This window comes from Mustela nivalis, assembly GCF_964662115.1.
Source record: "Mustela nivalis genome assembly, chromosome: 3".
Classification (NCBI taxonomy): Eukaryota; Metazoa; Chordata; class Mammalia; order Carnivora; family Mustelidae; genus Mustela; species Mustela nivalis.
In genome coordinates, this window is record NC_139022.1 from 115,086,291 (window position 1) to 115,113,658 (window position 27,368).

Consider the following 27,368-nt stretch of genomic DNA (forward strand, 5'->3'; position numbering starts at 1 on the left):
TGACAATAGTCATTATCTGGCACCCTCAGGGGCAGACTGGGGTGGGACCAGAGGGTGGCATCTGCAACAGAAAACTGAGCTAATGAGATATACTGCTGTCTGAATATGTCACCATGTCACAAATGCAGGCCTTAATCATTTTCACGCTTGGTCAGTTGAGCATACAAGGCCAAAAGAGTTCTGAAGTTAAAGCTAAAAGCTCTGCTAACCGCCACAGCACATTAGCTTTTCTTTCTCCATACCCAGCCCTCAGTCAATTACCATGATTTATCCAGATTAGCTTATTTCAAATATCAAAGGGATGGTGATGAGAATTTGTTATTTTGCAGTTATTTCTGTAGGACTTCTGGACAGTAGTCTCTCAGGTCTCAGATAGTATAAGACCTTGTTGTTATTCAGATTAGCCGTTTAACATGACCAGCTAATATACGTAATCAGGAAGTCCTCCCCCAGCGCCCAACATATGATAGAAGAAATCATTGAAAAGAGGGTGAGCAAGTCTTCCGGGAAACTTGTAAAATATCAGAATTGTTCAGATCCTTGGGAAGGGACAGAGGCAGGGTGACAACTGGTTTATGTGTGTGGAACATGCAAGGATCTTGTCGCAGGAGATGCTCATTCATTCTCTGAGTGAAGATAGGCCAAAGTGTCAATGAAATACACCCTAGAGGGGCGCCTGGGTGGTTCAGTGGGTTAAGTCTTCTGCCTTTGGCTCGGGTCATGACCCTAGGGTCCTGGGATGGAACCCTGCATCAGGCTCTCTGCTCAGCAGGGAGCCTGCTTCTCTCTCTCTCTCTGCCTGCTCTCTGCCTACTTGTGATCTCTGTCTGTCAAATAAATAAAATCTTTAAAAAAAAAAAAAAGAAAGAAATACACCCTAGAATTTCATACAGCCTCTCTCAGTAGAGTACTTGCAGGGAAAATGAACAGTTCTGCATCTCTTATGGTCACCTGTCCCAAGAATTACTAGACTGGGACAGAATGAATGCACACAATACAGTGCTACTTGAAATGTGGTCCAAAATTGGCAGCATCAGCATCACCTGAATCTAGGATCATCTGGAAGTACAAATTCTCAGGTCCTACCCAAGGCATGCAGAAATCAGAATTTCCAGGCAGTTTGTTTCTAAAAGTTTCCCAAGTAATTCTCGAAACACTGAAGTTTAAGCAACACTGTTCTAAGCCTGTATTCAATGTGCCAATCATTTCCACTTTCATTCACTCACTAAACCTGCCTGGTTTCCTCATCTTTCTACCCTTAGTTTCTTGTTCTCTTATCCTGGTGGTCCCTGATTAGACCATGTGGTTATAGATAACACATCAATTTTATAATTTTTACCATCAGCAGAAATCAGCACTCTATTTATGGAAAGCAACTTCATATAGGCAGTAAAAATACTGATTCTTAGACTTGTGATTTTGTATGCAGCAGAAAGACAATAGTTAGAACTTCTGAAAAATGACTGACTGTTCATTCCCAGGATAACCGTGATGTAAGATAAGGGATTAAAAAAGGAGAAAACCACTTACATGGGCTGTAAGTTGCTCTTGGGAAGCTTTTACTTCAGCTTGTAATTTCTCAATGCACTGAAAAGGAGAAAAGTTTAGAAACAAAGAGTATAACTCTTCCTTTTACATATTCAAAAGATTCCAGATAGAAATAGATACTAGTTCTCAAATCCTATGAATGGCAGCACTAACTTGCCTACATACTTTGGAAATCATCATTGAGAAATCCTTGCTCCTATCCCTACCTTTTGTCCAATCTATTGAAGAGCCCAACAACAAAGAACACAAATATGCTAAGATTTAGGAAATGAGTGAGAAAATAATGTTTGCTTGATGTATTGAAGGTATTGCTGACCTACTTTATATTACATATATATATGTGTAGGATCAAATGGGTTTATACCTACCTTTGGAACATATGGATATGTTTTTGTGTGAAAATATATATATATACCAAAAACGGATACAAACCCATTTGAGTTGAACAAGAAAAAAAAAAAATTTTTACATAAATGCCCAGAGAGTCCAAGATTTTTAACTTCTTATCATTGATTTAAGTGCATGACAAACTTCCTGATCTATTTATTTTACTACACAGAAGCTATTCATTGATTAAGTTCAACCTGAAAAACAAGGAAACATTTGTGTAGTTCATGCCACTTACAAGTAAGTAGAATATTCAGCTAATATGGTCCAAGAGGCTCCATATCAAACAAACTTTTAAAATATCACTAACAAAATTAATTTTTATATGTGAATATTCATCAGGAAATACAATTACATTTACCAAATACAAATATTTTTATGTGCCATCTTGAATTTAAATACGAACTTCCAGCCTATCCAGAAAGGACTACAGAATTGTCAGTTCATATAAGTTCAGGTAACTTTTTAAGAGAAAGGTTATTTTTTCTTCTACAACATACCTGGTCTTTTGCAAGAACCATTTTTTCATATGGTTCCCCACTGTCTTCCTTATGGTTCAGAGTCTCTAGTTTTTCCTCTAGCCAGGAAACTTGCTCAAGTAGTTTTGCTTTTGTTCCTTCAGAGGCTGCAAGCTAAAGACACTTCTTGTAAGTAAGGGCGTGCAAATACAGTGATTTTTTTTTAAAGCTCCTTTTAAAAGTCTAATTATAAATATTTTGCATACCACTTATATCTATTAAATATGATAATGCTTTCTGGAATATTCCTCATAGCTGACAAAGATTAGTATAGAAAGATAAGGAAATAATGTTGATTTTATTTTTATTAATAGATCTTTCGGTGTAAGAGATGAGACTACATGGTTACAACAGGCAGAGCAATTTCTAGAGCAACAAGCTCAACACTCATCTTTCTTACGTTTTAAGATTATACTCTATTTGTACAGCTGAAATCTGAATTGTGGCTTGTATATTGTTCTTGGAACTTAACTCTTGGGGGACTCTAGCTCTTTAGTAAGAGTAGGGATTCTGACAGCCATGAATATTCACCATTTAAGCAGCTGAAGGGAAATGCAGGAATTTCAAGGTAAAGTCTGATTGAAGGTAGATCTATGCTAAAACATAAGCAGAAAATGTCTGCGTGTGACGGTCTTCATTCTACTGTTTGCGGTTGCCTCTTGAGGAAAGGGTAGTTTGATAGTGCCTCATTCCTTAATTCCCTTGGAGAGCCCCTGGGCTAGCATTTCCTTTCATTCAGACAGCTTATTGTGCATTTTCCCTATAGCTCAGCAACAATTCTGAAAGAGCCTCTGGAAAGGGACACACACCTTGTATTCATTCCAGTTCCCAGTGTGTCCTTGGAGGCATGAACTATCTTTAAATATCTCTTTCATATGACTCCAAGGGTCACTGTGAAGCCTACTGTCTCATCTTGAAAAGTGCAGCAAGTTTTTAAAGACAGTTTACCAAATGCGGAAGCAGAAGCATGAAGAGGTTGGTCTCCATGGAAATGAAGTGGGCACATCACATATACCCTGGCATAGATCCAAATCCACTCATCCTCGCAATTATTCACTTTACAGTTATTTGTTTAGTTGTCACTCTCCACAGCCCAGCCGTTGTGTTATTCACTGGAGATTCCGAAGGGCAATGTGGAGGACCAGAGGGGCACGTATGTGATCAACGGCTAGCTACACCTTTCAGCTCTCAGTGACATGGGAGACCCGTAGTGCTCCTCACGGACAGTGATGCATTTAACTCTAAAGTACATGATAGTTTAGAGATGGAGCCTGGTTTTTCTAGGCACCCTTCTATTTATTCCACAGTACAGTGTAATGACTAAACATACAGATTCTTGAGTCAGACCGTTGGGGTAAATATCTCACTTTCCTATTTACTGTCTGTGGGATTTAAGCAAGTTTCTCAGTCTCTCTGAGCTTGATTTTCCAATCTGTAAATGGGAATGGAGATGAAAAGAATAGTACTTGCCTCACAGGTTTGTTTTGAAGATTATATAGGTTTATGTAAGAGAGATACTTAGAATAATGCTCAAAACATATCCTGTACTCAGTACCTATCATTGTTATACTTTCTTCTACCTCCTCTAGATTATAGTAAGTATTGATAGGGATTTTATTCAAACATTTATTATTTATCAAATTAAAAAACAACATGTCTGAAGACATCACTGCATTTTTGAGCCAGTTGTCCTAAACTCGAGTTGCATTCAGTTCACTTACTTCCTGCAACCACTCTAGTGTTCGGGGGAAAGGCCTCACTAAATCTGGCAATTTTTTCTCTCAAATACAGTTTTTCTCAGGCTGGCCTATTTTATTCTCATTATCCTCCCTGACCTTTCATTGACCAGTCACCATTTGGTTGTCTTTCTTTTAAATATACGTTCTATTGTTTTCAGGCTTTCATTTGTTCACTCAAGAGATATTCATTTATTCACTCATTTGTTAAAGAAATATGTTGAACACTTATTATATGTAAAACTTTAGAGGTAACACATGAGAGTGATATTGCTTCTATGCTCAAAAAACTCACAATTTACCTAAAAAGGCAGACCATTTTAGAACTATTATATAATATGAAAATACATCGGTGAATAAAAATGACATTAATAATTTACTGGGTGCTAACTACTTATCAAGCCCTCTGCAGAAACTTTTGTTTTCACTTTTATTTATCTCAGTTCTGCTTCCTACCCATTTTGCAGGTAAGGGAATTCAATAAGTTCAGTAAAGTTGTGTAAGGTTGTCCTTTGCCCAAGGGCAAAGCAAGTAAGTGTTGGAACACAAGCTTTCAGCAGCAGACATTGGATCTGATTCCCTAAACCCAAATTTGACCCCAACTCCTAAAGCAGGGCCTGAGAATCATGAAAACCCCATTCCCTTTGCTGCTGATTGGTTCAGGAATCAAGGTCTAAACCAAGTAGAGTCTGGCTTTTCTTTGGCCACAGTTAAGTATGTGAAGAGAGGTGAACTAATTTGGACCCCTCACACTGCACAGGAGGAAATTTGATGATTTGGAGAAGGATTTTTCTCTTACCTACCAGAAGCACATCCTAGGACTCACTGAGAGTGAGCTAATAAGTTTCCTTATTGTTTAGAAATTGAATTTTTTGTTACTTGTTACCATAAGCATTCTTTTGGTATACTAACTGATTCCAAAGTTCAAGCTCTTGGCCAAGTAAGTCAAGTCTATGGAAAAGCAGCTGTAATTAACATTTATTTAGTAGCTATACCTTACCATGAATTCTGCGGGGTACTTCTTGACATAAGTTACCTTAGTCCATTGTTCAAAACTCTATAAGGAGTTTTGCTTTTATTTTTTGTTAATTATCACCATTTTAAAGAATGAGGAACTAGATACTTTTTGGAGTGAATTAGCTTGCCCACAGCTAATAAGAAGAGGTTGGATTTGGGTCTACATTGGTCTGCCTCCAACTCTGGGTTCTATATTATATCCAAACCTCCTAATGCTAAGGCTGCCTGCACAGATGAGGCCTATGATCTGAGCACCACCCCCCTCCATCCTCTCCTAACTACATGACCCTCAGCATTCTTTCTCAGCATGTTTACCTATTTACCTGAAAGAAATTTATTTTCTTTTATTCTAAGACCTGAGAACTATGTCCTAACATCTTGCTTCTTTTTTTCATAGACATCAATACCATCTTTTTTCTTTTCCTCTGTCTGAATACCCCTTTGACTCAGGTATATTTACCTCACGCTTAGCTTTCCTCTAAGGAACTTTGACTGGTAGTCAAGAGATCTATGTTTTAGTCTCAATCCTACAACTCACTAATACTAGGACCTTGGTAACCATAATAGAATTTTACGTGCTACTTTGCTCTATTTTTATAGGGTATTTCTCCAGTCATATGTATTCAAACTAGATTATAATTCCCCAGAAGGATGAATGGAGAATTCTGTCAAAACTTACAATACGTAGTCAAATTGGCTGGGAAAAATCTTTGCTAAGATCATTCTACTTATTAACTTTGTAAACTTAATTCTCATATGTATGTACCATCACCTTACAACAGCAGAATAAAGAAATATTATTTTTTCTTCCACACATAGATACATTGGGGGCAAGAATTAATAATTTCCTGTTGCATTCCCTTTTATAGTGGTGAAAATGTTTATCGGCTTAAGACAATATTTCTGAGCTCTCTTTGAAAATAGCCTGTCAAATAAGACTGATAATCCAAAAGGATAGAAGAAAAAAGAGATGGGAAGTAAAATGAAATAAAATAAACGTTAGACATCAGAGGTTTTTTTTTTTTTTTTTTTTCTCTCTAAATTTAAGCACTGCCTGAAGGACTGTGCTCTATTGCTGAGTCACAACATGTTAGTTGCCATTTTGAATTTATGCCCTTGTTTAGATGGGGGTTTTAGGACTTTTTAAAGTCTAATTTTCAATTCAGGAAGCCTTTAGGAATGCTGCCTAAATTCAAATTCAAATTATGACACAGGAAAAAAAAAAGCATCAAAGTAAGAGGAAACCCAAAGTTACCCTACAAGATATCATAATTGAATTTTTAAACTCTGGGGACTTTGGGCATTGCTTCTTTTTTGTTGCTTCCTTTTCTTTTTTCATAAAAACCACTTGGTTTTACAGAGTAATTGTTCTGGGGAGCATGGAGACAGTTTAGTCCAATTAGTGTCAGTATCTGCTTACATAAAGAGAGTAGAAATATATATCTTCTTTAAATGACCATTTTTCATATATCCTAATTATCTACTTTGCTGAAACAGGTTCACATGGTGTTGGAATGCTAATGTTCAATTTCTGACTCTTTTTGACAAACAGGTACCTTTCCTTCTGCCTATGGTTTTAACAAGTTTGGAGGCAATAGATGACTTTAAAAGTATGAATAATATTTGTGTTAAGAATTATAGAAAACAGAGAGGCAACATCCATATTATACCTTTGAGGCTATGTAAATACACTAAAAATAATCAATTTCCAATATTTATCCCAATGTTCCATAAAAGAGCATTAAAGAAGTATTATAGCTAAAAGTGAAAGAAGGTAAATTTTATCCATTGTGCAGTTGATTGACAGGGTCAAAGGGCACTGATATATTTTAGAATTGTATTCAAGATAGTGGTTAAAGCAAAACAACTTGGACTTCACCGAAGATGGCAGAGTAGGAAGCTCCAGGAATAGGTCCTTCCACTTAAATAAGTATTGAGCTGGCAAGACCTGGTAGAGCCAACCATTTCAAACTCTGGAGTCTAGTAGAACACCTGCAGCATCCCAGTAAATAATGGATGAAGAAAGAGACTGGCACTCCAGGAAATCTCTGTCAGGTCACCTTTGTAACTATAGAGATAATGGAAGAGGAGACTTCAATGATCATATATGAGAAGAAATATAGTCTTGGAAAATTAATTTGGAAAAGTAACCAAACAAATATACAACTACAGTCCTTGACAAGCAACAGCAGCAGTTCTTGGTTTAAGGTCAGGAAAGAATCTGATTTCCAGAGTTATCACAATGCAGTATTCAAAATGTCTAGTTCTCAACAAAAAATTACAAAGCTTACAAAGTAAAGTATGGTGCATTTACCAAAAACAAAACAAAACAAAAAATCCCCACAACACACACACACAAAAACCACCTTGATGAAAACTGTACTGGAAGAAACTCAGACATTGGACTTTTGGACTTATTAGACAAATACTTTAAATCAAGTATATTAAATATGCTCAAAGAGGTGAAAGAAACCGTGGAGAGGGAGAAAGTAAAGGAAATCAGAAAAATGACTTATGAGCAGATAGGAGATAGGAATAAAATAATAGAAATTATAAGAAAAAAAACAAGTAAAAATTCTGAAGTTGAAAAGCAAAGTAGTTAAAATGAAAAATTCCCTAGAAGAGTTGAAGAGCAGATATAAGCAGGCAAACAAAAGAATTGCAAACTTGAAGGTAGAGCAACTGGAATTGCCTGGTCTGAGGAGCAGAAAGAAAAGAATGACGAGAAAGGAATGGACTTAAGGGACCTCTGGGACACTAAACAAGGCATACTGGCATACACATTATAGAAGCAAATAACTAAAAAAGATGCAAAAAACCAAAAGTGAATCAAAATGGTATACTAGGAAAAATTAAGCACAAAAGAAGGCAGCACTGGAGGACTTGAGGAAAAAAAGATGTAAGATTTATAGAAAACAAATAGTAAAGTAGCAGAAGTACATGCTTCTTTATCAGGAGTACTTGAAAAGTAAATGGTTGAGGGGGTGGCTGAGTTGGTTGAGTATCCTCCTCTTGATTTTGGTTCAGGTCATGTTCTTGGGGTTCCTGAGATTGAGCTCCACCCAAGTCAGGCTCAGTGCTCAGCGTGGAGTCTGCTTGTCCCTCTCCCTCTACTCTTCATCGTGCTCTCCCTCTTTCTCACTCTCTGAAATAAATAAATCACATCTCTAAAAAAATAAATAGAAGTGAATGGTTTAGACTCACCAATTAAGTGACAGAGAATTGTGGGATGGATGAAAAATATTATCCAACTATATGCTGCTTACAACAGACTAACTTCAGACTATTTGAAGAAACAAATAGGTGGAAAGTAAAAAAAAAAAAAAAAAAAAAAGAAAAAGAAAAAGAAAAAGATATTCCATACAAATAGTAGCCAGCATCTGGTGACAGATAAAATAGATGCTAAGTCAAAATTAGCACCAATTACAAAGAAGGGTATTATATACTGAAAGAGGTGTCAGTTCATCAAATGTACAAACATACATGCATCAAACAATAGAACCACCCCAAATATATGAAAAAAAAAATTGACAAAATTCAAGGGAGGGATAGTGGCAGTAAACAGTAATAGAATAGAGTAGAACTGTAATAGAATAGTATAGAATAGAATAGACTTCAATACCATACTCTTAATAATGGATAGATCATCTAAAAAAATGGACTTAAACAACATTTAAAACTAACTAGACTTAACAGACATATATAAAGGCAAATCGGGAACATCAGCAGAATACACATTCTTCCCAAGTGCATTTAGAACATTTTCCAGAATAGCCCATATGTTAGACATAGTGTTAAAAGAATTGAAATGATACAAAGTACTTTCTCCAACCAGAATGGAATGAAGCTAGAAATCAGTAACAAAAGGAAAACTGGAAACTTTGAAAATGAATGGAAATAAACAACACATTCTTGAAGAGTAAGTGAGTCAAAGAAGAAATCACAAGAGAAATCAGAAAGTACTTAGACACAAAAGAAAAGAAAAACACAGTCTCCAGGGACTCTATCCCAGGACTCCAGGATCATGTCTTGAGTCAGAGGAGGATGCTTAACCAACTGAACCACCCAAGTGCCCAAAAAAGTGTTGAACTTGAGAGAAGTGGTGGTTGCACAACCTTCTGAAATCCATTCAATGCCCCTGAACTGTGTCCTTCAAGATGGTTAATTGTGTGCTATATGAACTTCACCTCTGTAAAAATACAATGGCTTTCTAGTCAGCTCTCAGTGGTCATGAAAATTATTAGCATCACACCATTTCATGGAATGCTATTAGGAAAAAAAAAAAATGACAAAATTGGATTGACTGCTTTCAGTTTAACTTCATGAACACAGATCTCAGGGTTGAGTACTGCTGCCCTGAAATCAAACCGTCATTCTATTTTTTTCTTAGTAGAGTGCATTTCCTCTTCTCTGAGATACTATTATGCTCTATTCTTTCCTCAAATATCATTTCTTATGTTCTCTTTCCTCAGATTTCCACTCCCACCCCTCAGCCCCAAATGACCACCTCATCAATAATTTACTGAAAGAACAGAAGCTGCCAGACGGCTGCTCCCTCCCCTTCCCACCAGCCAGGATATGAACTTTACTGCAGCAGACACTGCTTATTCATTTCCCAACAGCTTACCTATTTATCCCTTGCTACCAGGCACCCAATTTGGATTTGCTAGTAGCCATGTGTTTAGGGGAGCTTGGCCTTGTCTAGTCCCAGGGAATGAATCACAATTAAACTAAGCCAGCTATGTTGGTCTCATTCCCAGGTATATAAGATTATTTTAGGCCTGGGCCTGCACCCAGGAGAGGCCTCTGGAGCCCCAGGAAAAGGATTTTACCAGATTTTTTTTTTTTTTTTAAAGATACACAGGAGGAAGTACATCACTTTTTCTTGGTATCTTTTGACTGCATTTCATTCTTGAAATTGCAGCACATCTCCTACAAATATGGCACAGGGGATAGTGGAGTGAGAATGGGTAACACCTGTGATCTTGGTGACATTCTTGAGCCACTGAATTAACCAATGTTGGAACTGCTTCACCTTAAAACGTATTCTTCCATATTGGCCTTACTACATTACTTTAATTGGATTTCTGTTTCTAAGAGGGGAAGGCATCCTTTATTATACAAATGGAGAATATATTCTTCTAACAAAGCCCACCACTTTCAATAGGCTTTGAATCCCATCTCCTTGATCACAAAGCCTTCAGCCCTGTCATTTCTGCCCCCCCACCCCTCCCCCATCCATTCCTGCATTATCTATCTCACCCCTTCTGGTTGGTTTTGGTTAGCATGTAAACATGTTAATAGTAATTCTCATGAACAAAAAATGTCCATTGACAGCCTAAAATAATGGCTTTTCTTAAAATAATTGCCTACCTACACTGTTGTCACTTTCTTAGAATATTCCCACTCTTCTGTTTAAAAGAAAAAAAATATTGGCTTATATAATTGGGGAGCCAGAAGTAGATTTTGGTTTCACTCCCAGCTAGATGTACAAACTCAGAAGCCATCATACTCTGTCTCTTTTTACCTCTGTATCTGGTATGAATTGGCCTTATTATTTCCCAGTTCAGACAAGCTTTCTTCACACAGAAGGAAAAAAAAAAAGTTACCCATAGCTTTCCAGGTTCGTGACCTCAATGGTAAGACAGTTTGTCCTCCAGTAACACACTGAACAAGGACTCTTTCTGGCCCATCTTAGTTAATATGACTTCCCCAGGATTAGTCCTTATGATCAGGGAAATTGTATATCATAAATAGCTAGAAAAAAAAATAATGGACTAGACTAGAATCTAGGTCATGTGCTCAATGATCATTTCTTTGACTATAAGTGACAGCCACAGAATCATTATAAGATTGGAGCCAGGAAAGACATTTCTCCAGAAAAGTTAGACACAAAAACAGAGGCCAATTAAATTAAAGTCAAGCCTCTGGATATTAAGCACAGTTATACCGTGGTCATAAGAATATGCATTTCCCACAGTGCTCCAGCACAGGATGAAGTGTCTATTCTCCATGAGTCCAAAAAGGCACTCACCCCTCCCCCAAGAGGAGATAACCAGGAGTTCTATCAAGTTACTGCATCTAGCTCCACATGTAGATCTCCAAATTATGAGTATTCTACCCTGAGTCACATGTAGATGACATTCATCATGACATAATGCCTAAGGATTTAATAAAAAAAAAAAATACCCTCCCTAAAAAGAGCACAGTCATAATTTAATTCCCCTTTTAAAGAAATGGAAACGGAGAAACAACATACAGTTGTCACTGACCATTGCAAACACCACATAGGATTGGCCAGTGATAACAAGGCCAGTCCTGACTGTGCAGTGAGTGACGTTTCTGATGGGTTTGAGTCTGCTTCTAACCTCTGGGAACCTTCTATGTCCTTTTCTTCCATGGCCATTGTCAAGAAAAAGGCTAGAGGGTATTCCTTTGGGTGGGGGTGTGTGTGTACTGAATTCGAGTTTCAGGTATGTCACCAATTGCTCTTTTTGTCAGAACCATTTTGGTTATGTTACAGAAATCCAACACAAACTAGCTTAAAGAGAGCGTAAGCTGGTTTCTTAACTAGGAAGTAGAGACACCTCTATGTCCTGAGTCTTAAAACAGATTCTCAGAATTCTCTCACTTCACCATCCTTGGTGTGCCCTCTCTTTCTCTCTCAAACTATAAGAAAAAACTTCCCAGGCACTGAATTTTATTTCTCTTCTAATCTCTCTTCAGTTGCCTTCTGCCCTCTACTAATCTACTGACACTGATCTTACCAACGTTACTTATGATCCTCATTTTACCAAACATAATGGACAAGTTTCTAATCATCTTATTCAACCTCCCAGTAAAATGTTATAAATCTGAGTCCTCCATGCCTCTTAAAACACTCTTATGGTTCTCTGGATTTCTTCTTGATTCTCAGTTTCTTTGGTTACATATTTTTTTTCTTTTACTTCTCTAAATATTGAAACCTAAGAGTTGGGTCTTGGACTCAACTGTGTCCCTTATCTATGCTCATTCTCTAGCTGATTTCATTCAGTGCCATAATTGAAACATGTTGGTTACTCCCATATTTTAAATGTATAACCACTTAGCTTCAGCTAATATGTATATATACCCAACAACCTACTTAATAGTGCCACCTGAATGTATATGAGGCATCTAAAAAGTAATTTATTAAAAATGGACTCCTCATATTTTATACATTCCCCAGACTTCCTTCTCATAATAAATGGAATGACCTATCCAGTATGTGTAAGCCACAAATACAGTTAAAACTTCTCTTTCTCTCATCATCCACCCAATCCATCATAGAGTGTGGTTATAAAAACCATCCCATTAATTAATGTGAATTTTCACATTTATCTCCTCTCATTGTCTTTTCTCCTAGAACTCCTACACAACCTATACACATACATATAGCAAATAATATTTCAAGAAAGGTTTCCAGTGTCACTAAACAACGAACTGAGTCTTGACAAACCTTGTAAAACATACTAGAGAGAAAGGAGTGATTTCATTCAAAAACAAAAGTTTTCCTTGTCAAAAATGCTCTGAAAGCTGATCTGGACTAGTACTAAAAACTGTGAAATATTTTGGCAATAAATAATGGAAGTAGGCACTTTAAAAATTACCTATTCAACCTGTGGAATGGACAGGCACCCCTCTGTCTGAGGATACATTTAGTTCACAGAACTTGGTTTGTCTTGTTTCACTTTTACAGTTGAAAACAAACAACACATTCCTCATCCTACCACCATCCTAGACAAAACAGACTTTTACATTTATTAATATTTCTGCCTTTACAAAGTTATTTCTAGCCATTTCTAGGTTCATGCACATCTTAAAATAGACTTCCTTAGGCCTATAATTTGGAAGTGTAGTTAACTCTGTATTAGTTTGCTAAGGTTACTATAAAACTAGGGGCACCTGGGTGGTTCAGTAGGTTAAGAAGCTGCCTTTGGCTCACGTCATGATCCTAGAGTCCTGGGATCTAGCCCCACATTGGGCTCCTTGCTGAGCAGGGAGTCTCCTTCTCCCTCTGCCTGCTGCTCTGCCTACTTGTGTGAGCTCTCTCTCTCTCTCTCTCTCAAATAAATAAATAAATAAATAGATAAACTATATGCCTTAAACATCATAAATTTATGTCTCACATTTCTGGAAGCTAGAAGTCCAGGATCAAAAATTTAGTGGGGTTAATTGCTTCTAAGAGGTATGAAGAATCTCTTCTATAACTCTCCTCTGGATTCTGGTGATTTGCCGGCAATCTTTGACATTCCATCTCTTGTAGAAGCATCACCCTGGTCTCTGCCTTTGTCTTCATGTGACTTTCTCTCTGTATGTCTGTGTTTAGGTATCTACTTTTTGTAAGGACACCAGCCATGTTGGATTGGGGCCCATCTTACTCCATTATGTCCTCATCTTAACAAATTACATCTGCAACAATCCTGTTTCCAAAAACAAAAACAAAAACAAATCCTATTCTGAGGTCCTGGGAGTTAGAACTTCAACATTTGAATTTGGAAGGGGCACAGTTCAACCCATAACACCCCTAAGTTGTTCAGGGAAAGAAACTCTGAGTAAAAAAGGAACATTTAAGCTCTAAGTGAAAACAGAGAGAAATATTTACCAAAAGATCAATCGATAATTGAAATATAAAGTCTCAGGCATAGAAATTCCTAAGATTTCTTTAATCTCCAAAAAACTCGCTGTGTCTTATCAACAGATAAGAATATCAGAGAGAAATGAGACATGGGGAAAGTGAGGCAATTTATCATTGACTTGGATATAAAGGTCAAATGCTTGGAAGTAAACATCAAAAAGCAATAATACCAGGTTCAGAGAAATTAAAGTCAACAACTTAGTGGCCTAGGACTCATTCCTAGGTTACTACACCCAGTCGGTCCAAGTTCCAGCACATTCTCAGAGCACTTTCACACAACAGGACACAGACTCCCCCTGCTGGTCGGACTCAGCTTTGACTCTGCTCTCTGGTTTGGGGGCCATCATTCTGCCATTCTAGAGTTTCTTCTCCTCAAACATCTTCAACGTCTAGCTTCATACAGCACAGCTGGATTCTGATACCTGCTCTATGTTCAATCTTTGGTGTAACATCTGGGAAACCTCTGCTTGTTAAAGAATGATAGTAGAAAAGGCCAATAACATGTTAGTAGTATTATGCAAATAGTTTTGACTTTGAATATCTCCTAAAGAGTATCAAGGACTGACCTGTGACTGTGCATCCATTCAGTCATGGCAAGAGACTTGCATTTATAGAACTCCAAGTTTAAACATTAAACGGCTCCTGAGGTTAATAAATGAGATCTTCATACAAAACACACGGACATCCAAAATTTTCTCCAGGAAGACTCTCCTTGAAAAGTGGGGAGGAGAAAAACCTATTGCTAAAATGTGGGTTAAGGCTCTGATATAATGTCACAGGACTACAATATTCAGAAGATATAACTGAGGAAATCTAAATTACAAGGCTTTGAGAAGAATCCGGACCATACATGGCGTAACTTGAGCCTACATAGAGCCTTTCAGAGGAAATGAATATTTATTGATTTATTGATTCAAATATAAGATAGTTGGGGTAACCACTGATCACCCAGTCACCTAAAACTTGGGATCTGTCTTGACTATTACTTTTCCATTAATTAAACACTAAATCCAACTGTTAAATATTTTTTGTCTCTATCTTCTCCTCAGAACTAATAGGCAGTTATCATTTCCAAACTGGATTTTTGAAAGAGCCCACACACCAATGTGCCTGACTCTGGTCACTTCACAGATATGTTCATCTTAGCCTCCTCAGTGTTTTCTAAGTGCAAATATTTATATGCTCCCATTTAATGGCTCCCCCATTGTCCATAGGTTGACTCAAATTGCTATTTTGGAAGGGCTATGAACTTTGACACCAGAGAGATAAGTGGTTGGATTTGAACTTGATTTGAGACTCAGAGAAGTCACTCTCTAAACTTCTTCCATGAGGCACACTGTATAGCAGGATAATTACAATTGATGTGGAAATGGGAGATGGATTATGAGTACCTAGGAAGCCTATCTGACCCCAAACTGAAGGAAGAAGAAAAGCATTTTTGAGGAAGCAGCATCTAACTGAAGATCTGAAAACAGGAGTTGGTTGGGATTTTGTGGATAATGGGAAAGAAGATAAGAGGAAGTGGTGGGAGAAATTCTAGGCAGAAGCAGAATGAAAAGGATATATGAAATACAACTTGACTGTGAGGAACAAAGCCTTTCATTTTTCCTTAAATGAGAAAAAGGTAAGAGAGAATATCGTACACGCAAGGAATCAAAAGTAGTATAATGCAGATAAGCAGTGAGTGTTGTAAGAGGAAACTGAAGTCCCTCTCTATAGGGACTCTGACCAACTCTGTAGGATCAGTTAAGGAATATGGTAAAAGGCAACTAATTTAGGAGTTAAGCCAAGGAGAAATATGTGTTGTGGAATCTTCCCTCTGGCTGTAGAGTTGAGGAGTCATTAAACAAGGACCATAAAGAAAGCTTCTGCTATTGGTGGCCTGAACAAGGGCAATGATGGTAGCGATAAAGAAGAGAAGATGGATTCAAGAACTCCTTGAGAGGCATCATTCATAGTACTTAGCAATTGACTGGATGTGTGGGATGAGGAAAAGACAAGAATCAAAGCAGCAGAGATTTCTGATACGAGTCACAGGGTGGCTGGGGACCCTCGTCCCAGTCTTAGGGGATGTGGGAGAAGAAATAGGTTTGAAGCAGGAAGCTAATGAACAGGTAGAGCTTGAGTTGAATGAGAACTTTGGTGGTACTACTCAGTAGGTAGTTGGATATTCCATTCTGGGGTAATGAGGAAGATCAGGAAGATCAGGACTTATGATGAAGAGGTGATTCTTGGCAGACTTTGTGCCCTTAGGGCTGGTCACCAAGGAAGAATGTCTAGGAAGAGTAGATAAGAGGGCTGCAAACCCATGAAAGAGTTTCCTTTGCAAAATGGGGATAAGATTTCCCAGGGCCTTCGGAAGAAATGCATGAGCCAACATACCCAGAAGTACCTAGCAAAATGCCTGGGTCACAGTACAGGTTTAGTAAATATTTACTGAATGAATAAATGAATAATTGATATAATGCATATACCTAATTTACTAATATCCTTGCAGAGATTAAGGAACGTGAGAGTTAGTTTGCCCTCTCTGAGAAAGCTTGTAAAGAAAATGTCTATGCAAAAAGACACCTGCTTTTATCACCAGAGCCATGACTCACAAGGGACAAGGCATTTTGGCTTTTTCTTAGACAAGAAAGTCACATTTATTAGCGCCCAGTCAGCTATTTAAAACTGACCTCTGTTTGATCTTGACATTTACAAGCAAAAGGAAGTCTTTAGTTATGTAACAGGCCGGCAGTCCATGCATCCCAGCCTGTAACAACAATAGCAACAGAAGCCCATTTGTCATTGTGCCTGACTCTATTCAAAACAACACATCTCTTCACTAGCTTGTCTTTTTTCCCTTGCATTCCCTTAAGCTCTCAATTAATGCCCAGCAATCCAGGAGGGGGTAAAAATTGGCACCTGCTTAGATAAGAGGGTGTGTGTGTGTGTGTGTGTGTGTGTGTGTGTGTGTGTGTGTGTAAAAGAGAGAATTCTGCCATAAACTCAATGAGAACAAAAGTGTTAAATGAAGTTCCCAGTAACTAGGTCTCATGGTGATAAGGAAACGCATTCCAGGTCAAACAGACAGCTTGTGATGTTATGGTATTAAAGTAGACTTCCAAATAGACTGGAAAACAAAAACTCATTCACAAAAACTCATGATTTCAGATTGGCATGTCAAGCATAATTTCTGAGCATTTGCAGAAATGAATACTCCTACCAAGGGCACATTACTTATTTCAAGCAAACTTGACATCAAGGGATCTACTGTTGCATTTAAACAAAGAAAAAAGAACCAGAACATTTTTGGGGGGCAATCTCAGTATGTATCAAGTCACTTTTAGCCATTCATACACATATTTAGCATCTAAAAATTTGCTGAAGATCTTTATTTTTTTTCTATTCCCATACTTAAGGGAAATATTGATTGACTACTAAGAAGCAAATAAGGGGAGTTATATTTTAGAGCCTTAGGTAAAAATTGATAAATAATGTTGGATTATTAGAGTCAAACGTAGTCTTTTGTCTTTGTGCGTGTTTGCTTACTTGCCATACTAAATGCTTAAGGTAGAAAATCAGTTAGAAGAGTCATTCAGTTTCCAGCTATTGTGTAAGTAAGAGAGGTCCACTGTGCATCTCACAGTAAAAAAGGATTAGTAAAGGACCCAGAAGACCAAATCTAAATTCCCTCTCAAAAATTTTTGTGGGATTTCCAACCAAAAGTATCTGTTAAAAGTCACGGAGTTATAGAGCAATGGAATGGAGTTGAGAGTCTACAGAATCATGCATCTGTACACAACTGATTTTTGATAAGGCTGTCAAGACTATTCGGTGGAGAAAGAGCCGCCTCTTCAACAAATGGTACTAGGAAAACTGGATATCCCATGCAGGAGAATATCGAAGTTACCTGGACAAAGCACCAAGTGCAAAGGTATGGTCAAGGGGTTGGATGAGCTAGGCAGAGATCACTATTTGCCAACTTAGTATCTATTTTCCCCCCCTTGAAGAATTCCCATACTCTTTGGGTGGCAATGTACCCAACTAAATATTCGTTTTCTTAGCCTCCACGTAAATAGCAGTGGACAGTTTGAGAAAAGTTCTTAAAAGTTCTTGAAAGGAGCTGCACAGCTGGCAGTTGTCCTTCCCTATTTTGCATCTGCTTTTTGCTTCTTCATGCTGCCTGACACGTGAATAGAATGGCTGCAGCAGGGCACCCGGCTGGCTCGGTCGGTTAATCGTCTGCCTTGGGCTTAGGTCATGATCCCAGGGTTGTGGAATCGAGTCCTGCATCAGGCTCCCTGCTCTGCAGGGAGTCTGCTTCTCTCTCTGCCCCTTCTCTCAATATCTCTCCTCTCAAAATGGCTGCAGCAGGTACATGTTGGATGCTGAGAGCAGAAGCCGGGTTCGTGAATGCATGGAGAGACATAGCCCAGGCTTTTGAGTGTTGTGAAGCAGCTACCACGCCTGTCCTGGGCTGCCTGTGTCCTGACTTACATTATATGAATGAAAAATAAACATCTACTTGTTTTGGCCACTCTTTTAGGGGGTTGTTTGTTTTATGTTCCCAAGACTAGTCCTAACTGATTCAATCAGTTCTGTGCCACTGGGACACAAGACAAGGTTGAAGAGGACCTCCCACCCACAGACTGGGTTAGGACTAGAACTTCACTTCAACTTAGAGTGAGAACTGTGAAAAATGTAAATTGTTGGCCCCCACCCCAGATCTAATGAAATAGAAACTCTGAGGGTAAGGCCCAACAATCAATGAACTCTCCAGGTTCTAGTTTGGAGATTAATTTTTGTTCAGTGCTGCTTGAGCGGGAAACTTCTTTTAAGTGGCATTATCTTATGACTGTGTGTTCTTAACAATAGGGACTGTGACTTTAAAAGCCCTTAGGTTCTAATGTCAGTTCCACCATTATTAATTGTATGATTTTGGGCAAATGACTTAATGTCTTTGAGTCCCATGTTCCTCCTGGGGCTCATCATAATTGTGGCCCTCCTAGCATTCTTGTGTTGGTTAAATGAAGCATCTGTACATCTAAACCCACTACCCAGAACACTGTAGGTGCTTAATAAATATTAGTTCCTCTACTCAGTGACTACCATTTACAGTGCATTGCAGGGGTCTGGCACAAGGTATGCATTCCTGTGGGATTGCTTAGACACCCTACCCCACATCCATCATCCCCCTTTCACACTTTATCTCCATTATTGCTTCTGTTATTTTTTAAGATGGATGTTAATGTTAGGGAGATACCAGGGAGTGAAAGTAAGGGAAAGCAGTCCTTTTTGAATGTAACATAACTGATCAAGTTTGCTACAGTCAGGATACAAGAAGGCCCTGTTACCAGTTTTATTTAGGGCCTTTAGAAATGTTCTTCTTATCAGGTAAGGGAAAAATTATGCATAGCTGGCACATGAGCTGTTACCAAGAAGGAAAAAAAAAAGGCTCACACAAGCTTTTTCCAAAAACTGGGAAATACTACCATATTCTTCTCCATTGAAATGTATCTGTATCCTGAGGAGTATCAGCAATAATTCTCTCTTTATGGAAACAAAAAAGGCAAAGTTAACTCTATGCTGCAAAACACCATAATGGGGTTCCTTGTTGTGGCTTGTCTATGTCTCATTCCTACCTGGGAAAAACAATGCTTTGGAAAAAAAAAAAAAAAGTCAAGTTTCCCACCAAGCTTCCCACCTCCTAGCTCTTGCATCAAATTATGCCTCTTTCCCAACTAGTGTGTAATAATATTTTGTAACTAATGTAGCTAATATTTTGCTCGGTACTATATCCATAAGACACCTGAAGCTAAATCTGACTATGTAGTTGTTACTGGCTTCACCTCCTTGGCAAAGGAATTATTACAAATCTCTCCTGCTCCCCAGTTTCCCCCCTAAAACCCTGAAATGACCACATCCCAGCGCTGCCCATTTAGCTCCCATGTGGAGCAAAATCAGAGAGCAGGAAGAAACAGAAGACCCAAGAGATGAAGTAGAAAGGATGAACAAGGTGAAAGTATTCGGGTCCCTTTACCACATGAATAGCTGAGAAAGAGTAAAAGAGAATGCTGGATCCTCATATAGCCAAGCTAGGACAAGGGGCATGGAGTGGGAGGGGAGCTCTCCTGCAGAAAAGATTCTAAGGTTGTGAATGCTGAAGAAGTGCTGTGTTACAACTTAAGTGTCTTGCAAACACTTTGAGAGACACCAGCAACAATGAGAAAGTCCATACACACACACACACACACACACACACATTAGCCCATGATAAATGACACAGAGGATGGTACATATTTTTGTTACAACTCCTGAAAGTAGAGATGAATGAAACTTTGTTGAAAAACTACTAAAAGTCAGATATCCCTCTCATTTAAACTTCACAACTGCCTTTGAAACAAGTATGTTTACCCCCACCCTTTTAGTATTTTTTAGATTTGTTTATTTATTTGAGGGCTTTGGGCAGAGGGAAAGAGAGCATCTCAAGTAGATTCCCCGCTGTGCGCAGACCCCAAAGTCACAGGGCTCCATCTCGCGACCCTGATATCAGGACCTAAGCTGAAATCAAGAGTCAGACACTTAACTGACTGAGCCACCCAGGTCCCCCCCACCCCACTTCCAGATATGACAGCTGCCTGAGACTTGGAGAGATTATGTGAATTGTTCACCTTCGTTAAGCAAGCAAGTAGTGGAGCCTGAGCTCTCCTGGGTCTGCTGCTAGGAGCTGGGAACCAGAAGCTGCTAATGAATGAGAGAGACGTGGCCCAAAATTGTGGCCAAAGGAACTGTCTCAGGAACTTCCCTGCTGAGTCCCTCTGCACTGGGGGAACCTCTGGATCTGTGCTCCATTGTCAAACTCTGGGCTTTCCTGAGACTCTCTTAGCATGAAAAGCTAAGAAGCACAGCACAGAAGCAGTTGGGTCTATTTGTTCGGTCATAAACTACAGCCCACCGAAGCCCATTTCTTCATCTTCTCATCTGTACTAGTGCTAGAAGCCAGCACACATGGAAGAACTGCTTTTTGTTGTTTTCTCCAGAGACCTTTTTATTCTTCCTTCTGTCTACTCCTCTAACACTTTCCTTTGTTTCTACCTGCCCTTCCTGGTCCTTTATCTACTACCAAAATTTCCAGACATTTCCTCCCACTGATCTCAACCTGCTAGAAATATAATCAAGTATTTTCTTTTGCAAAACTTGCTAATGATGAGTTATTTATTGTATTACCTAGGATAGGCGTTTGATTCTCATGGCCCTTTCTTACTCTGGCCCCCTGGGTTGTTGCAAAATTTTTATAGCTATAAATAGCTCAGACTATAAATCTTAATTGCAAGTTGTACTGATCTCATATTGTGTTTATTTTGACAACAGAGACATTACAGTGGAGAAGTAAAGAAAAATTTGTTAGCTAGAGGGAAACCAACAAAGAATTCTGTTTACTGTATGATGTCGCAGAGGAAGTGGGCACAATCTTCTTATTTCCTCACTATTTGTAGGTTTCTTCTTCATAGTGAACCAGCCAAGAACTTGCTGGACCTTGCTGACCTTAGAAACGTTCAGTGCAAGTAAACTGAGGCACAGGACCAATAGATTCTTAGTGCAGATGAAACCTTGGGCACCTATACGTTCCATTCTAAGTTAATTTTATGTTCTAGTCTAAGGCAAAGCCAGAAAGTAACAATTTGGCTAACAGTGAAATTTACTCTTTACCCAAAGGCGGTATCAACTATTGACAATACCATGTTCCACTCCTTGATTCCAGCACCAATCTCTGTCCTCACCATCTCCTCTGCTTCCCCTACCTGTTTCTAGCCTACCAGGCCAGACTGCCTGGCTAATATTCAGCCATAGGGCTGGCAAAATGATTTGGATTACCAGTGAACGCCAGCAAGCATTTCCCACCATCCTTGTAACAAATCCTAAATTAATAATATTTAAAAGAAGATTTAACATGTATACATGGATACTGACAGAAATATTCCTACGTACACACACACATCATTGTCTTAAATATTAGTGACAGCTTCTCTTTTTGCAATCACTTAGTGGCACAGCCTGCTAAGGAAGACAGTGGCACCCAGTGGACAAATGTTTGATTGTTTGACACAGGTGTCCCATTTTGAAATATTCTCATTATCTTAGCCTTAAGAAAGGTCAGTTGCCCCCCTTCTCTTTTCCTATTCTTCTGCCATCACATTTAAAAAAAAATATCTCTTGAATTTAAAAATAGAGGGAGAGGGGAATGTTCTTAAACTTTTTATCTGCTCAAGAATAAGACTAAGCTACAATACTGAAGAAAGCAAAAATTTCAGGATTAATTCCTCTGAGAACAGTGTCTCTATTTAATTAACCTTTTCAACTATAATAGAGACAGCCAAATCTAATAAAGTACTCGATTCAATTAAAAACATAACATTCAAAATGCCTATAATGTGCTTTTTTTTTTTTTTTTAACATATCATACCTTCCTTTTCTACAATCCATTACCAACTTCCAATCAAAATCACTTGATTAGGCAAATTTGGCAACTCCAAAAGCAATACTTCAGGAAAATAACACATACAGACCCTGCAATTTAGTGCTATTGTGCAATCTATCTAAAGTCATACAGATGGCTGTTTTCACTCACTAACTCTTTCAATGATTCTTTTGGTTGTGAGTTACTTGGATACAGAAGCCCTCCTTTTATGTCTTTCTTCTCCAAACACCCAGCCAGCATCTTACTCATTGTAGGTACAAAGAAGTTGAGTAAAATCCAGTTTCCATTTTATATATTTAATCTGCTAAATAATCAAAAAAATGGGAGTAATTATTTGATATTACAGATGACATCATCAAGCTAAGAATCTTCAGTATTAGGGGCTAACTGTATTAGATAAAAAATATTTCAGGGGTGCCTGGGTGGCTTAGTTGGTTCAACATCTGCCTTTGGCTCATGTCGTGATCTCAGGGACTCGGATCAAGTCCCACATCGGACTCCTTGTTCAGCGGGGAGTCTGCTTCTCCCTCTCCCTCTGCACCCCCAACCCCACTTCTGCTCTTTTCCGTCAAACAACTAAAATCTTCAAAAATACATACTTTATAAAAAACAAAAGAGATGAGTGGTGAATGGGTGAATCGAATTTTAGTGGTTTAAATGAGAAATTATGAAAAGACATTCGATTGCAAAATCTTCTCAGTGCAACTAATCGGGACTGGGGTGCCCTGTTTCTGTTAGCCATTCAAACTTTCTCCCAAGTTTGCAGGCTCTGGTTCATCAGCATAATCTTTATAATTCATAATTTTGCTATAGTTTGAGACTTGTTTTTGTTTGGTTTAGAAGAAAGACCCATTGGTAAGCCAGGGTTAGGGCATGTGGCTAACAAAGAAACTTTTCCAAATGGGTCTGGGCCTAGGGTAACACCCTTTGTTTCATTGATGTAAGTTTTTCATCAATCATACTTGGTCAGTAAACAATAAACATATCCCAAAGTAAGAGATGCACTTTTTTGGTAAATTGGAAAAAGAAATGGAGGCCATTTGCATGTGTCACCACATTACATGTTAATTATATTTCTTTTTTTTTTAATTTTTTATCTTTTATTTTTTATAAACATATATTTTTATCCCCAGGGGTACAGGTCTGTGAATCGCCAGGTTTACACACTTCACAGCACTCACCATAGCACATACCCTCCCCAATGTCCATAACCCCACCTTCCTTCTCCCAACCCCCCCTCCCCCCACCAACCCTCAGTTTGTTTTGTGAGATTAAGAGTCACTTATGGTTTGTCTCCCTCCCAATCCCATCTTTTTCTTGTAACACAGGCACATCTCTCCTACTTTCCGCCAAAAAATCTTATAAAACTTTTATGCAATCCAATTTTGCTAGACAGACCTTGTTATGAAAAGAAAATTTAAAATTGTTTTTCATAATAATATACAACAAAAATATACCAATTCATGATAAATCAATAAATGTTTGTAACATTTCTGTCCTTTTTCCTCCACGGTGATCACCAGAAGTGGATCACAAGACTCCAGGTAGTTTTGCCCCTGGGGCCAAGCCTCCCTGCTCTGGCAACAGGGCAAGAGTGACATTCGGCTTTGCGGTATGCACTGTGCTATTTGCAAAGCACAATACTGGGAAAAAGGTCCAGTCCCTGGTCTGAGCTTTGCTGATACCCATAGTAAGTGTCTCTGGGAGCAGAGCTCTGCTGTGGATGCAGGTCTCCACTAGAGTGTCCAACACTGCCCACTTTCAGGTTGGCCTCCACAGCTCCTGTAGGTTTTAAAAACCCAAGAGGGAAGCCAGTATTTGAAAAAACTTTATTTCCTCAGATAATTTGAGAAAATTTCTCCAGTGTGGTTACTGTAGGTTTTATCTTACCTTTGGGATTATCTGTGTATAATGCAAATACACTTTGCTGATTCAGGAGAGCCACTGGCTTAAAGATGGCTTCCCTACCTCATGGGCTAGACTGAATGGAAATCAAAATAGAAATGTAAAAGGAGTTTTAAAAGTTAGGAAGGTCCATAAAGATTAAAGTATTGTTATATCTAAAATGAATGAAGTCCTGTGTGTGTGTGTGTGTGTGTGTGTGTGTGTGTGTATCAATAGGTGGAGAGGTCAAAACACAGATTGATTGATTGATTGATTTACCTTGAGTATAATTGGCACAAATGTTACATTATTTTCAGATGTACAACATAGTGATTCACCATCTCTACAGGTTGTGCTATGCTCACTGCAAGGGTGGCTACCATCTGTCATCATACTGTACTATCACAGTATCACTGACTTTATTACCTATGCTGTGTTTTTTATTCCCATGACCTATTTGTTCCATAAATAGAAGCCTGTAGCTCCCCCTCCTCTTCACCCATTTTGCCCATCCCCTGACCCCCTTTTCCTCTGGGAACTGTCAGTTTGCTCTCTGTATTTATAGATCTGTTTCTGGTTTTTGTAAAACATGTATTTAGACTCACACTCGTTCTACTGAATGCTTGACGAAAATACATTTCTAGTCTGAATGACAGGTATTACCTGTTCAGATAAGGATTTAGCCTTTTCTTCTGCTTCCTTCAGGCAAATCTCCAAGGCCTCAAGTTGAGCCAAAGTAAATGCCATCTGTCCAGTTTCCAGGGACTCTTTCTTTAAAACAATAATCAAGTATTACTTTTTGATATGGATAGCTTCCTGAGTGTATCTTAAGCAACTTTATGGATTAAGGACAGGGTTAATAAACTCATACAAATCATCTTTTCTTCAACAGAGTAATAAAACAGTGAAATGTTATAAAAAACAATAGTCTTACTTAACAGTTTAATGTATAACGGGAGGGTAAAAAGCACATATTAAAGTATGACAACAAATGACTTTGGAAAGTGAGACTAAAATTACCCACACTGGAATTTGGTTCATCTGCAGCTTTTTGTTCTTGATACAAACAGAACTTCCCTTCAAGAGGCCAGAACGAGAATTTCACATTTCTAGTGAGAGCTATCACCTAGAATGCCTTTATTTTTAGCATTCACCTATCCTGAGGAACAGAACCATGTGAACATAGAGAAGCTGGTTTCCTCTGATCATCACTTCCTTATCACAAGTGTCATTAAAGCAAAGAAACCACAGGGTTTAGAATCAGATGATTCTGACCCGGAATATGGCTAAGATGACTGGAATCAGCAAATGTAGAGAGACTTTGCCTCTCCAAGTTTTCCTGCAGTTGATCTTTCCCATCGCCAAGCAGAAGAGTATACATTAGTATGGAAGTATCAGTTACAGGCCCTGCTGAGACTAGAGTACTTCCTGACGACTCTGGCTATCTTGACAATTAATTAGTAATTACACAGCAATGTGAAAACTTGAAAAGGGAGACCTCATATGTGCTAAGATTATGACCTTCCTCCAACCTTGGGTGTGTCCTGTACTCTTGTGAATGCTCGGACTCCTATAGTCGCTTCCAATTAACCCCATAAAAGAAAGAACTGTGTTCATTCTTTTCTTTTCCTTTTTTCTTTTCTTTTTCTTTCCTTTTTTTTTTTTTTTTGGACTGCTGTTTTTTCTTCCTTTGGTTTAGGAGCCCACCAATTTAAAATGCATTTTTATACATTTCCTAGTGGTATAGTAGAGCCATCTGGTGGTAAATGGAACCAGCCATAAAGATAAAGCATTCGTTCAGGTCCTGTAGTTGTTTGTACAGTACTCTGAACCCTAGGGCCCTGCCATGGGCCTCTGAGAAATTCCAAAGGATACAGGGCAAAGAAATGGTGCTACATTCCAAAACAGCCTGGATCCTAGATCAAATAAGGCTGAATAATCTCCCCCAACCCCGCCCCCGACACAGAGCCAACTTTGAGGGATGAACATCTTGGGCTACAACAATATTTGGAATAAATCAATGATCCTCAGCATCCCATAATGATTCCAATACATTTCAAAAGTCAGTCCAGAAAAAATAAATCTCAGAAAATGAGCCTCAACACAAAACTCTTGTGTATTTACACCTGTAGATAATTCATGCTACAAAACATTTTATGTAGAAAGGGGAAATGTCAAGAGGCCAAACTGTTCCAAAACGGTTGGGAATTCTGGATCTAGTTGCTATTTCCAGGGAGAAAACTTCTTGACTAATGTTTGCTCTCAAGAGGAAGTTTCTTAAATCTTTAGTGAGTAGATCAAGCAAGATGAACTGGTCTGTTTCTCCAGAGCTTTGTCTCCAAACATCCCAGATTTTGCTAGCCAAGGACAATCATTTCCAGTAAGAGAGAAGCATTGTAAGCCAAACAGACTTACCTGAAAAGTGCTAGTAAATACCGTAAGAATTTTTATACACGTGGTTTTAAGAAATTACCCTGTGTTGTGGAATGGGGAGAGTCTGAGCAAACTGAAGAATGGGGTCTATCTTGGACACCTGTGCTCCAGCTGTAAGCTATCATTCTCTATTCTCTGACTGGCCTTCCTATTCTCGAACTCCCTTAAGGGAAAGAGACATAAAAAGCCATATATCTACACAGATATAATAGGCAAGCACTCTTTTTTTTTTTTTTAAGGTTTTTATTTATTTATTTGACCAACAAAGATCACAAGTAGGCAGAGAGGCAGGCAGAGAGAGAGGGGGAATCAGGCTCCCTTCTGAGCAGATAGCCTGATGCGGGGCTTGATCCCAGGACCCTGGAATCATGACCTGAGCTGAAGGCAGAGGCTTAACCCACTGAGCCACCCAGGCACCCCAGGCAAGCACTCTTTAATAGGAAGCAGCTCCCATTTACCAAACAAAGGAATAAAAATGAAACCAAGAATAGTTTCAGAAACAAGGCATATATGGGGTTTGAAGTTTTAGAGGTATGTGTGTTGTTTCAAGGACCCTAAATAAGTTAGGTGTAGTTAGTCACTGTCCTAGTTTTGCAGGATGGAAAGCCAGAAGAGCAGAAAAAAGGACTTCTACCATTAAGTTCCTTCTGCCTCAAGTACATGTGGACAGACCCCCACATAAAGCCACTTATGTTTATTATGAATATAAAACTGTTTCAGTAGCT

At 38.6% G+C, this 27,368-nt stretch overlaps 1 protein-coding gene across 6 annotated transcripts in view; it reads right to left on the bottom strand.

Moving 5' to 3' along the window:
* Window positions 1-27,368, bottom strand: part of CCDC192 (coiled-coil domain containing 192) — a 198,013-nt gene that overhangs the window by 141,487 nt on the left and 29,158 nt on the right. For all 6 annotated transcript variants that reach the window (XR_014309555.1, XR_014309556.1, XM_082723100.1 and 3 more), the window contains exons 3-5: window positions 24,874-24,981; window positions 2,436-2,567; window positions 1,531-1,587 (exon numbers count right to left, since the gene is read on the bottom strand). Coding sequence is in view for 4 of the 6 variants with exons in the window: in XM_082723100.1 (XP_082579226.1) it covers window positions 1,531-1,587; window positions 2,436-2,567; window positions 24,874-24,981 (297 nt within the window). In the remaining 2 variants the exon portion in view is untranslated. The remainder of the gene's footprint in view (window positions 1-1,530; window positions 1,588-2,435; window positions 2,568-24,873; window positions 24,982-27,368) is intronic.